This window comes from Barbatula barbatula (genome assembly GCF_947034865.1).
Source record: "Barbatula barbatula genome assembly, chromosome: 1".
NCBI classification, from domain to species: domain Eukaryota; kingdom Metazoa; phylum Chordata; class Actinopteri; order Cypriniformes; family Nemacheilidae; genus Barbatula; species Barbatula barbatula.
In genome coordinates this window covers 20,105,889-20,120,400 of record NC_136766.1, presented here as the reverse complement: position 1 = coordinate 20,120,400, position 14,512 = coordinate 20,105,889, and the positions used below count along the sequence as shown (strand labels likewise).

The following is a 14,512-nucleotide window of genomic DNA, read 5'->3' as shown; positions in this document are numbered from 1 at the left end:
CGCTTCACCATCTAGACTGGTTACAGACCTTGGAAAATTGTTAGAAGACAACTTAGAGAAGAATTACCGTTCTACAAGTGCATCGGTTGTTATAGGAAGTGTTTCGGTTGATCTAAAGCAGTGGTTCTCAAACTTTTCAGATCAATTACCACCTTTAATAAAATTAGTTGTTTGAAGTACCATGACCGCCATAGACAATCATATGAAAAACACTCACATTTATTGCTGTTTATCTTTATCTTCACATATCTTCCTCCAATTCCAATGTATTATTAATAATACAAACACTTTTTTATTTAGCAGCTGTTTTTAAACTAAAGAACAAGAAGAAGTAACTAGCCAGCAGTAATAGGTGACACAAAACACTTTTCTGTGGTGCTCTGTAAACACTGTAAACTGTAAATGACTTTTATGGGGGATTTATTAACTTTGTGCGGACTTGCAGAAAGACTACAAACCTATATTAAAGACAAACAATGTGGAAATATTTAAACCAGATGATAAAAAATATACGTATACTTCAATATCAAGAGAACAGCTCACACTTTACTGCAGCGGCTCTTGTCAAATCGGTGCGTCAAAACTAAATCACAACACACGCTTCATTGATTTAATCTCGAGTAGATGCAGACACACGGTGAATTGGCACTTAAAAACAGCGGTTTAAGTTCAGAAATACATAAGAAGCTTCGTTTGCACACAGCTCATCGGAAGAAAGAGAGTTTAACAAGCGCCTGTCTGCTCCCGCTCAATGTTTGAGCTGCCGGTCATGCCCCTGAGTTTGGGTTATATACATCGACCAATGATAAATAAACGATAATTCATACAATTATATTAAAATGGCACACAGGCTGAGATGTATTCCCTATTTATCAGTCATGTATTACACATCTAAATTTGTATTTAAAACACGAACTGTAAAGAGTTTAAAATTTTCTGTTGTGTCACATACAACCAGGGGTCTCTTCAAGTACCACTAGTGGTACACGTACCACAGTTTGAGAACCACTGCCTTAGAGGATTTGTATTATAGAAGTGATGTGTACTCAAGGTTGAAGAGATGTGTCTTTAAGATAGATTTAAACTGACAGAGTGTGTCTGCCTCCCGCACATATTCGGAAGACTGTTCCAGAGTTTGGGTGCTAGCTAGCAAAAGGATCTACCCTCCACTTGATTTTTAAACTCTAGGTATTACCAACTGTCCTGAGCCCAAGGAGTGTAGTGAACGTGAGGGACTGTTTAGTAGCCAACTCAGGAACTGTTTAGTAGTAGAAGTTCACTCAGGTACTGTGGAGCTAAACCGTGTATGGTCTTATAGGTAGTCAGTAAGATTTTGAAGTTAATACGTTGCTTACCACTGCATTGTTGACAGGACCGAGCAAATATGGTCATACTTTTTTGTTTGTGTAAGAACTGTAGCTGCCGCATTTTTAACTATTCTGAGTTTTTGTAATAAACCCAAAGGGCAACCGCCTAACAGTGCATTACAATAATCTAATCTTGACATCATGAATGCGTGTATGAACTTTTCTGCATTTGAAAATGTCATTAAGATATATTCTTAAAATGAAAAAACACGGTTTTGCAGGTGGTTGGCAACATGGTTTTCAAATGACAGATTACTATAGAGTAAAATGCCCAGATTCATAGCTGATGATGAGGGTTTTATTGAGCATCCGTCAATAGTTAAGCGGTCATCTTTTGTGGTTACGTATGGTGTTTTTCGAGCCAAGTAACATTTCTGTTTTGTCCGAGCTCAACAATAAAAAGTTACTCATCCAGTTTTTTTATATCTATGCATTCCATTATGCTGATGAACTGCTGTGTTTTGGGAGGCCTTGAGGAAATGTAGAGTTGAGTATCATCAGCATAGCAGTGAAAATGTACTCTGTGTCTATGGTAGTATGTACAGTGCAAAGAGCAGAGGTCCTAAGACCGAGCTCTGTGGCATGCCGTACTGGACTAGTGATTTGCGTGACACCTCATTGTTTATTGCTTCAGACTGATAACGGATAGATAGACATGAACAAAACCATTTTAATGCCATTCCATTAGAGAAAACATAATTAATAAAGTCTATGGTCAAAATCAGCACTAAGATCTAAAAGCACATGTAAAGAGATGCAGGTATAGGATCTAGCATGCATGTTGTACACGGTCCCCTCCCTGCAGAGATTGAGAGACAGACAGGAGCAGACTCAGAATCTAAATGAGAGAGCAGAGCTTTCTTTTTCTACAGAGAGTCAAACTCAAAGCAGGACCCTTGAGTGCTTAGCCGCAGAGAGGAGCCTGTGATATCTTCCATAAGGTTTGTTATCAAACACATCGTAGTTAGATGTCCAACAATTTTTCGTCTGGAAAAATGGATTGAAGCTCTGTCTTTTACATGTTAATCGTGCTAACCCCTTTATCAGGTTTATGATGTTTGTATATATTAGTATGACAGGAAATTCAAAGCAAAACATTACTAAATCATATTGTGAATTGCATATTCAGTCATTCTGCTATATGGTTTATATGTCATATAAACTGTTGGTCTCTGTCTCCTACAGAATATCACCATTAAAGGGATATTTCACCCAGAAATATTTATTTGGTCATCATTTACTCAACTTCAATTGTTGCAGATCTGTATAAATTTCTTAGTTTTGTTGCACACAAAAGATATTTAATATCATGTGGGGAAACCAATCAATCCTGGGGCACCACTGACTACAATAGTCATTTTGTTTCCTACTATAGTAGTAAATGGTACCCCAGAACTGTTTGTCAGGGACGGAGTGGGTGAACGTGGTGGAAGAACCCAAGTGCATGCAGCAAGGATGAATGAACAAGACTTTTAAAAAATGACACGAAATAAAAGACCCACAATGGGGTGGCGGCAAATAAACACTAACACGCAAACAAAAGACTTCCCACGTGGGGGATCAAAAAAGAACTAGACTTACACAAAACCAACGGGAACACACTTGACAGGGTAATCCAAAGACAGAGCACTACTAGGACAACACGCAAGGGTACACGGCATAACATACAAGATAATAAATCTTTACAACAGGATAAATGCACGGCAGTCAAGGAAACTATAACAGGGACCTTGAAACAAAGAACGAGCACAAGACAATAGACATGAGGGCATTAAATAGGTAGACTAACAAAGGAGATAACAATGGGCAGGTGTGGGTAAAGACAATACTAGGAACGAGAGGGGCGGGGCCAAATGACGAGACTGGAGAGAACGCATATTATGTCCTGATTGACAATAATATGTTTCTTTCCACATAAAACACGTGGGTCTGTCATGATTCTGCCCCTAGACCAGAAAATCAAGACAAGAGAAGGCAGAATCATGACACTGTTAGTTTACAAACATTATTCCAAACATCTTCTATTGTGTTCAGTGGAACAATAAAATGTATCAACCCGGTATCAAGCCGAAGCGTTTAACAGACAGGCTCATCCATTCGAAAATGCATGTCAGTATCGCACTTTGCCTATTTGTATTTATATATAAAATATTTGAGAGAACTTAACCCCACTCCTACCCTAAACCTACCCACCTCCCAGCGATTGAAACACACAACAAGCAAATAGAAGTCAGCCACGCGCATTTATTAAAACATCAAAAACAGTATAAAAACATTACGTACAGGTCTTCTTTTGTTCTGTGTATTGCCTAAAATGTAAACAGTGTGTGTGTGTACACTATGGTCAAAGAAGGGGATCTTTGGGCTAGGAACACTTGGAATAATAGCACTTCATTGCAATTGCACTTGAATAAATACCATCTTTAACTGTATCTGCCTGTTATGTGTTTTATATTATATAATATATAAACGGTTAGGTCTAGGGGTGGGGTTGCATGCTAAAATGCGTCTAAAGTGTGCGCACAAAGCAATAAACGTAGATAAAAATAACATGTACACCAGTACACGTCATGAATTATATAAACATCAGAAAATCACCTTCATACATGCGTGTCATGTTCATGTCAAGAGGCAGCAAAGTGTGAGACTGACACGCTATTTCCAGTGGACCAGCCTGTCTGTTACACGGTTCGGCCTGATACCGGGTTGAATGTATGAGGCTAACTAAATGATGACAGAATTTTCATTTTTGGGTGAACTATCCCTTTTCAATTACAAAAAGGTTCTTCACAATAATGCCATAGACAAACCATTTTTATTTCACCAAAGAACCATTCACTTATAAGAACCATTTTTCTTTTTTATTAATCTTTTTCTTTTAAAATGAACCGTTTGAACGTTTTGTCAGATGTTAAAGGTTCTTATTGGAAAAATCCGGCCAAAAACTGTTCTTCTATGGCCACTTTTACACAATGAAAAACTGAAAAGTTTTTCTTTTGCGGATTTGAACATTTTCACGAACACACGACAACGTTATTAAACAATCCGCGTTTACACAGATCCGCAAAAATACTTAAAACCCTGTATTACGACATCAGTTTGTCAAGAAAAAATAGTCCCTGACGATTGATTGGCGGTTTATTGGAAGGCGGACTTCCGTCGCTAAAGAGACTATACAATACAGAGAGCTTAATTTCTCCTCATTCATAGTGAAGAGAAGCGTGCGTATATATACAAACAAACAAGATGGCGAAAAGTTGGGACATTCGAAAGGTTTCCTTTCATTGAAGCCCGTCAAGAACCCCATCGACAAAGTTGTACCACCATCTACTCATCCTCCCGGGTCAAAAGCGGCATTTAAAAACCCCTTCGTCGCCGTGATTGAGTGTTAAGATTTTGCTGTAGGTAATATGTTGTCTCCGCTGGTGGTTATAGCACTGGTGTAGTAAATCTAAATCTACAATTTTTTTAAATCTAAAAAAGCGTTAACAAACTATTGCGCAGTGTAAAAAAACCCATGTTATCCGCCATTGATGTATTTTTTTCTTCTTAGTTGTGTTTGGATGTACACGCGCATACCACACCCCCACACCTAATACACATGCACACTATCTCGTTTACTCATTCTTGCGTATTTCAGGGTTTACACGGAAATGAGATCGCCGTGGTTTTCAAAAACTTACACTTTGAAACCGGTTTTAAAAAGTTTGTGTTATCAGTCCTCCAAAACGCCGTTTCCGTGTAAACGGACAGCCAAATCGCATAAATTGTTTTGCGCTTTCACTTGAAAACAGTCTCGTGTAAACGGCCCCTATATCATCATGAAGCACACTTATTTTGAACAGTATGGAAGATTTATATTCAGGAGCTGAAGAGAGCAGCTGCACAGCAGGACTTCTGTCCAGTTTCAAATTATCCTGTCATTTATTTTACACAGTTGATCTTCCATATCTTGCTTTCAACTTTATTTTAAAGCACAAAGGTACATATCCAAAAAACATTGTCTTACCATGGTACTTCTGGTTGGCTATGTTTTTGTTAGCATGAAAACATTTCTCATGCCAAATGGCATGGATTGTGCTCTCATAATGTGCCACAAACTAACAGACTCTTCAGAAGTGAAGTATACCATGAATTTATTGGGTGCAAGTCGAATTGTTTCAGCTGACTTTCTTTCATGACTTTAATTGGGTCTTTAATGGCTAAGCCACGCTTGATAAAGCAAGTCGTTAACGGGTGTTAGCATCCCATTGGCTAAAAAACGTCCAAAATAGTAAAGAGGATTAGCCCTCGCTGATGCTGGAGTCACTTCTGTTTACTTTCAACCTGATTGTTTTACACTGTTTTTGGACGCTTTAATGCACATTTGGTCTCATTGCCTGGAACTGTAAGAGAAAGTGAAATGATGATGACCATGATTACCTCCTTAATTTAATTTAAGGCTGGTTGGATTCTTTTGAATACAAATTGTTGATATATTGTATGTTTCATTCTCAAGGTGTGCTTGCTGTATATAAAAGTTGAATATAACAGCTGGAATGTGCATTGTCTAGGAACTATTTGGCTCATGGCTATATCTGCTGTTTCAGCACCAGATGAAGAATGACTCTCTTACAGCCATTGTTTTGTCGCAAAGACTGTTGTGGAGGAAGCAGCACTGCAGGTCCTGTTGCACATTTCTCCTTTACATGGATGGTGAGGAAGTATTGAATTCCCTCATCTGTTAACTCATATCCTCTAAGTGAAAGTATAGAAGCATTTTCAAGGAAACCAGAAAATTCTCTGACTGTGAGTTAAGGCTGCAACTCATTTCAGAAATAAATAAGCCTGTTTACAGGAGGCAGCACGGATATCTGGCTGTGCCAGGCGTCACTTGGTTCCTACGCTGGAACACATCACTGAATGTGAAGAGCCTGCAAAGTGCCCAGACATGCAGGAGGAACAGAAGGAAAAAGAATTGCACTGTGGGAACTGAACTCAGTTTCAAATCTGAACTATGCACACCAGATGTGTGGATGAGTCCTTTTTTCTCTTTTGTTTGACAGTGACAGTTGAGCAGGTTGATAGAACAGAAATAATGTAATATATAAGTAATGAATCATTGACATTTGTTATCTATATATTCAGATTCTATAATTGTTAAGAAAGTCTAACCATTAAATGTAAAAGGCAACTTAATTTCTAAAGCTGCAATCTGTCACTTTTTTGGTATAATATATTGGTTAACGTTGATAAAGTACTAATTGTCGGAGATTTTAATATCCACGTAGATAGCGCTAATGATGCATTAGCACTGGCGTTTACAGAACTACTACAATCTTTTGGGGTAACACAACACATTAAAGGACCCACTCATCGATTTAATCATACACTAGACCTGATTATATCTCACAGAGCCGATCTAACCAATATAGATATTATACCTGGTCTCAGACGATCTTGGAGGTGAAATGCCCAGCAAACAAAAGTTTGTTTTAAGAACGTTCCTTATAGGTTAAAAACATACAAAATGTCCAGTTTTGTTAATGTTCTAAGAACATTCCCAACTAACACAAGTCACCATCATGGTGATCAGTGTTTCCTTGAGGTGGGCTCTTGTCCATTAGTGTTAGATGATTTGGTGTGTTGTAACTGTGCATGTGATGTACTGTTGTTATGGAATCTAATCCAATGGAGTTTGTTGATGGGCATTAATATCACCATAATCATGTGGTTAGAATCCTTGATCGCGTTTGGTTTGAGGGCTGTGCTGTTGAACCTAAAAATAAATTTGTTAGATCCAGAAGTTTTGAAATATATATTTACTGCATGTGCCTAGCCTGCCTTTTTGTTACAATTACACACTTCAACTTCATACATTTTAAGTCAAGTGCCTTTGTAAAATGTTGTTTTTTATATACAGTCAAACCAAAAAGGTTTTTACTTGCGGGTGCAAGTCACTGTTGTTCATTTATGTAAGTGAGGTTAACCAAAAAAATTCAACTGTGACATATTATACCCAAAGGTTCTACCAGTACATTTTGAGACCAAATTATTCAGACACTTTGACCTGACCATTTTTTGTGTAAACAAGTGTTTTTTCTGTAATTGCTAATGCAACCTTTTTACACCACAGACTGAAAAAATAAGCATTGGTTGGTAGTGTGTTGCCCTAAATTGGTATTAGGTAATTGTGTACTTAAATTTAACAGCTGACCCCATTCAACTGAATCCTTTAAATAACTTTCTGACAAAGCTATCTGACATTATCAATATGTATTTGTTCTGACTCCAAGTTCTTATCATATTTTATAATAATTTTTAAACTACAGCCAATAAACTGTGATAATATGAAATATGTTGAAAGTGTCTGAATAATTATACAGTATATGTATACAGGTATAACCCAAATAACCTGGAGATATAAATAGAATTAAAATTAAGTGTTTTCTAGCATATTGTCCTCTGTGCTGCTTTCTGGGCCTTTTATTCATATTTAACACATTGCACATAAATAGATATAATCCCAATAGTTCCAGACAGGCGAGATTGATTCCCTGTGCATCTTCCCCAACAGTCTCGTCGTTGGCATGATAATATATTCGGCTTCAGTAAATGGAAATGACACGTATGCTACATGATATATATGGTTAACCACACTCCAGACATTATACTTGGGTATGGCCAGGGCCGGCCCGTGGCATAGGCGACATAGGTAGTTGCCTAGGGCACAAAATGACCGGAGTGGTGCCAGACGAGAGAACAAAAACAGCTTCTTGCATCATGACGCGGTTATAATTAATCATCTTAATGCGTTAGTTATGCATGTGTAACATAAACTAGATAGTGTGATCTGTGCAGGTAAACTTCACTCCATGACTTCAAGAGATGCTCATAACTCATGTTAGTGCCTGTGGCCTTGTTGTTAGCGTGCCTGCTTACCATGCTGGACACATCACCAGTTTTAAGTGTGAATCCCGATCGGAGTGGTTCGCTTATTTGAAACAATTTTACTGGTAACACTGACACTGTGTGCTGTGTTTGACTGCTTTCAACTAAGTAAACTGCTAAGTGTGTTAACTGGCACTGTGAGTAGCACACGCTATTTATTTAAGAAATCCAAAACGAAACAAAAAACCTTTATTTGTCCCCACAGCATTTGCGCAGAGGTTGACAAAACGTTTTAAAATGTTATCTTATTCATTTTAATCGAAATAATAATAATAATGAAATATTCGTTTTATGAGCTCATATATTTATATTCTAATACTCAATATTCATACAGTATTATTGAGAAAACCATAAAAAACAAATCCCCATTATTTTCAAACAATGAGTAGGTCATTAGAACATTTTTATTAGAAATGTTTTATTTGTTATTAATTTACTTCCTATTTATCATAGGATGTCAAGAATTTGGCTCTTTTGGTCAAGAAGTTCATTTTCAGATATTTGCATTAATAAGATTTTTATAGGGGGCTCAATCAAAAATCTTGCCTAGGGCACTAACAGAGGCAGGTGTGGCTCATGACTGAGCAATGAGGTGAATGGTCAGGGGTGCCCTTGGGAGGCAGTTGCCGTTAGTTCCCAGAGTATCAGATGGGATTGAATCGATTGAAGGTGGGGAAGGGCTCTTAAATGCCTCTTTTAGTACATACTTGTGTTTTACACTCCCCAATAACAGGAGCAGGTAGAGAGCAAAAGTGTGATTTCCTTTGAGAGCTTTTGTTCTGAGTGCTGATCAGGATTTCAAACGGTGATATTCGTTGGATATGCTGTAGCAAAAATGTATAAAAACCATTAAAACCAGCTGTTTGTTTGTGGATGATTCAAAGTCTATAAATCTAAGCAGCGTCACCCTCACACACACACACACACACACACACACACACACACACAGACTGTAAATTTGAAGGAGCAGAAGCACAATGAGAAGTTGTAATAACTGGTGATGGAAAGCGTAATTAAAGACAGAGAGGCAGGATGAACAAAAGGGAGAGAGGCAATAAACCTTCCTCTGTGAGCTTTTGTTGCCGATGGCAACATGACAATGTTGTGAGCATCTACGAGACTGAACCATTCCATGTCTGATGTGAATTTCACAATCTGTGTGATAATGCTGCTTTTGCCAAAAGCATCTATTGTCAGGTTTCACCCCGCCAGCATTGATCTCTAATCGCCTTTTTCGTGTGAAATTTGTCAACTTGCACAATCATCTCAAAAAAACATAAATCCTGCAATTTGCTGGTTCACACTTTTTCTTATTGCAATTTAGGCGCGTGGGATTTTTTCAATATTTCAAGATTGTGAAATGTTTTGAACTGGTATTATGTTTAGTTAACATCTCACTTATGCAATTCTTTACTAAATGTAAGAGCAATTCCGTGCAAATGTCAACCTTCAGTTGTAAAAGATTTCAATATTTGATGGTATACATACCCGTGTGAAAGTTTTTGTATTTTTAGTCAGGTTAAGTGAATCGTCACATCCATAACAGAATTGTCACATCCATAACCATACCTATTCCTCATAAATGCAATGGTCACATAAAAATACAAAATATAGTAACTATTTTATGTTCTATAAAAAGCTATGCCTTCAGCATTAATTGGGTATAATTGCTTATGGTTTGCACATTTTAATTCACAGAAATCCTAAAAAAGTATGTTGTCTCTCATAAACATGCACCTATTTGTCACAAGCATAACCTATACATTTTTTCCTCTTTAAAAAAGAAAACTCATGCTTAAACTGAATTTTTTAATGGCTGGACTCTTTCATCAGTAGTTTAGTAAAATTTAAACAGATGGTTCAACAAATTGGTAATGAATACATTCTCTGAGAATTGTTTATTTCAAGATTTGGTTGAAAATGTCACATCGACAACGCTGCTATTGCCCGGGTGATGTCAATAATGGCACCAGTTGTTTATTGTGCAGATGACTTAATTAGGCAGTTTGCTTAAAATCAAGACTGAGAAAAGGTGTTACCACTCAGTTGGAGCTATTCAATGATGGTGTTGGACTAGGTGTGCAATTAACATTAGTCAGACTTAATGACTGAAATTGATCATATGAGGGATGTTGCATCTTCTCAGAGATCAATACACCCCAATGAGGCTTGAATCTGTGGAAGTGGTGTCGCTCAGCTCTTTTGTGCCACACATCAAGATATACTTTTGTTTAGTCAGCAGTATGCTGGTATTTAGTGCTCTTTGATGCTGTTTCCCAATGTTTTCAACAGTAGTAAATGTCGATGACAGTGAGGACTCTGAATTTGAAACAAAGTGTTTCTTTTAATCTGATCATAATGAGGAAAGCAGTTGAGACAGTATAGCTCTGCTTGTACGGTTGAGCACCCTGTGTAGAACTGTAATTGCACCAGATGTGTTCATAAGATACCTTTAGTGAAGAAGTTTATTGCTCAAAATAATAAATGTGAGGTTGAGGGTAAGTCAGAATACGCTGAAGACAGAATAAGGTCAAAGCCAAACAAATCTAATGTAATGGCTACAAATGCATTAAACATGATAACAGAGCAATGAGTCATGGACTGAATATACAATTTCAAAGACAATGTAATTCTTAGTGTTGCAGTAAACCTGCAATATTTCTTGAAGATTCACACAAAGACTTGGCTGTATGCATCGGCTTTATGCTACGGGTGACAATGCTGACATGGTTTAACAGTCCTAGTATTTAAGGCTTGCAACAATAGACATTCTTGTTGCACTCTGCTGGTTTCTCACAGCGTAGACAGCGACAATTGAGACAATTGAGTTATTTACAATTACTCCCAAGGGAAAATCACAACAAAAACTAAATCATTCTCTGCCTTTTGGCCAATTTTTACTTGTGTATTTTTGTTATTGTATATTTGTTGTTAAGATGGTTATATCTTTCTCTTTGGCAGGATTGAGGATTCCAGTGATGATAGACTTGTAAGCGACTCTAAATGGCTCAGAGGAAGAGGCCAGAGACCAACGGCAGCATGTCCACAGCAGATCCTCACGTTTCACCTCCACGCTCTTGCCCCGCCCCCTACCCAAACGACCCAAGCAATGAGCTCCCCAAGGAGGAATACGTAGCGCGTCCGGACTCCGAGATTTCACAACACCACTACCACAACCAAGACGAGTCTGATTTGGCAGACAGCAGACCGAACACGCCCACCACCCCAGACCACGCCCACAGAGACTACCACAGCCACGCGGACAGCCTGGATGGAGACTCTAGCTCAGATTACGCCAACAACACCTCTGATGAAGAGGAAGATGATTATGACGAAGGACTCCCAGAGGAGGATGAAGGTGTGACATATTACATCCGATATTGCCCCGAGGATGACAGTTACCTGGAAGGCATGGACTGTAATGAACCTGAGTATGTAAAAGAGGATGGTCGCATGGCGCCACCTCCGGATACAGACGATTGCCAGGAAGCAGTTGAGGAATGGGTGGAGGGAGACGAGGATGGACATGGTGATGGAGAGGTACGTTGCGAAGTGCTCGAGCAGGACTCTGACCAACAGGTGTATGACGGCAGACCTGAACCAGTCCTTGACCACCACCAGTGTAACCCAGATCCCCACCAGGACCAACCCCCAGGTGAAGACCAGGAAGGACAGGATGTTGAGGGGAGTGAGGAGTACTGCCCTGAACAAGAGGATGAACCACCAGTGGTGCCAGACAGAGAAGGCTACACGAGCGACTACTACGCCACGGAGGACAATGGAAACTCTATGCGTGTTTTACCCTACCGGGGGTATAAAGGTATGGAGGGAGAGGCGGGAGAGGAGGCAGAGGAGGACATTGATCAGATAGTGGCCGAGATTAAGATGAGTATGAGTATGGGAAGTCTTAGCAGCAGCACTGATCAGAGTCCAGAGGAACTCTCACCCGATCCGGCACCGAGTGGGTACCAGCCAGAGATGCGCTCCAAACCCGATCCCGCCCCGTACCCTCAGCCACACCGTCATGATGGCAGACCCAAATCCCTCAATATTCCCTCTGCCAGACACAACCCTGAACTCCCGAGGAGCTTTAAGGTACGGCCTCACACTCCTGAGGAGAGACAGAGGAGGACGCAGGATCAAGTGAGAGAGCAGGTAAACAGAGCTGTCATGAGCTGTGAATGCCTTTAAATTTGAAATAAATCTTGAAACTATGTAAGGCCCAAGAAAGGATTAAAAATAATTCTTAGATCTCATTCAAACATTCAATATTTAAATATACAATAGACACATTTGGCAAATGTATTCACATGTTAGACTACTAGACCCCTCATCCATGTTACATTTAAAGCTATTACCTATACCAGTTGCAATCGGTGCCTCCTCTTCAGGGGAAGCAGTAATGGGAAGCTCGGAAAAACATGTCAAAATACTTGTTCGGCGCATCACATGAACTTATGTGCATCATGTCAAAATATGTGCCTGCTGCAGACGCATCGAAAGTCTTTATGATAAAAGATACTAAACACTTAACTCTGATTACACATTCGTCAAAGCGAGTATCACATAGGTTCATGTGACGTGATGAACACATATTTTGACATGACACGCTAAACACATATTTGTGATTTCTAAGCTCCATGAAGAATAGGCACAGATCCCCACTGCCTATACCGTTCATTGAGGGCCAGATTCCAGAAGTATAAATAGGAGTTTTTTTACCATATCCTTATTTCTGCTATTATTTTGTATTTCTGTTATTTATTGCATTTTGTTAATTTTATGCTGTTTTCTTGTTGCTGTTACTTATACACTCACCTAAAGGATTATTAGGAACACCTGTTCAATTAGTCATTAATGCAATTATCTAATCAACCAATCACATGGCAGTTGCTTCAATGCATTTAGGGGTGTGGTCCTGGTCAAGACAATCTCCTGAACTCCAAACTGAATGTCAGAATGGGAAAGAAAGTTGATTTAAGCAATTGTTGGTGCCAAACGGGCCGGTCTGAGTATTTCACAATCTGCTCAGGTTCCTGGGATTTTCACGCACAACCATTTCTAGGGTTTACAAAGAATGGTGTGAAAAGGGAAAAACATCCAGTATGCGGCAGTCCTGTGGGTGTAAATGCCTTGTTGATGCTAGAGGTCAGAGGAGAATGGGCCGACTGATTCAAGCTGATAGAAGAGCGTCTTTGACTGAAATATCCACTCGTTACAAGCGAGGTATGCAGCAAAGCATTTGTGAAGCCACAACACGCACAGCCTTGAGGCGGATGGGCTACAACAGCAGAAGACCCCACCGGGTACCACTCATTTCCACTACAAATAGGAAAAAGAGGCTAAAATTTGCACGAGCTCACCAGAATTGGACAGTTAAAGACTGGAAAAATGTCGCCTGGTCTGATGAGTCTCGATTTCTGTTGAGACAATCAGATGGTAGAGTCAGAATTTGGCGTAAACAGAATGAGAACATGGACCCATCAAGCCTTGTTACCACTTTGCAGGCTGGTGGTGTTGGTGTAATGGTGTGGGGGTTATTTTCTTGGCACACTTTAGGCCCCTTAGTGCCAATTGGGCATCCTTTAAATCCCACAGCCTACCTGAGCATAGTTTCTGACCATGTCCATCCCTTTATGACCACCATGTACCCATCCTCTGACAGCTACTTCCAGCAGGATAATGCACCATGTCACAAAGCTCGAATCATTTAAAATTGTTTCTTGAAAGTTTCTTGAACATGACAATGAGTTTTCTGTACTAAAATGGTCCCCACAGTTACCATATCTCAACCCAATAGAGCATCTTTGGGATGTGGTGAAATGGGAGCTTCGTGCCCTGGATGTGCATCCCACAAATCTCCATCAAATGCAAGATGCTATCCTATCAATATGAGCCAACATTTCTAAAGAATACTTTCAGCACCTTGTTGAATCAATGCCACGTAGAATTAAGGCAGTTCTGCAGGTGAAAGGGGGTCAAACACAGTATTAGTATGGTGTTCCTAAAATCCTTTAGGTGAGTGTAGGTCATATATTAAAACATATACACAAATATTGCATCCAGTACTTTTGCTTTTCATGAAATACAATTCAAATGGATATTGTCGTTTCAGTTGTATTTTAAATTTTTTGTGTTGTAAGTTTACATAAATTAAATTGCTGTTAATTTACTCACCCCCAGTAAAGCAAATATGTGGGTAGCATTGTTTTTTT

The 14,512-nt window shown here is 39.1% G+C and overlaps 1 protein-coding gene across 1 annotated transcript in view; it reads left to right on the top strand.

The window, feature by feature from the left end:
* Positions 1-14,512, top strand: part of apba2b (amyloid beta (A4) precursor protein-binding, family A, member 2b) — a 70,884-nt gene that overhangs the window by 33,970 nt on the left and 22,402 nt on the right. Inside the window, exon 3 of the mRNA XM_079454410.1 lies at positions 11,259-12,452. Coding sequence (XP_079310536.1) covers positions 11,301-12,452 — 1,152 coding nt within the window. The 5' untranslated portion in view covers positions 11,259-11,300. The remainder of the gene's footprint in view (positions 1-11,258; positions 12,453-14,512) is intronic.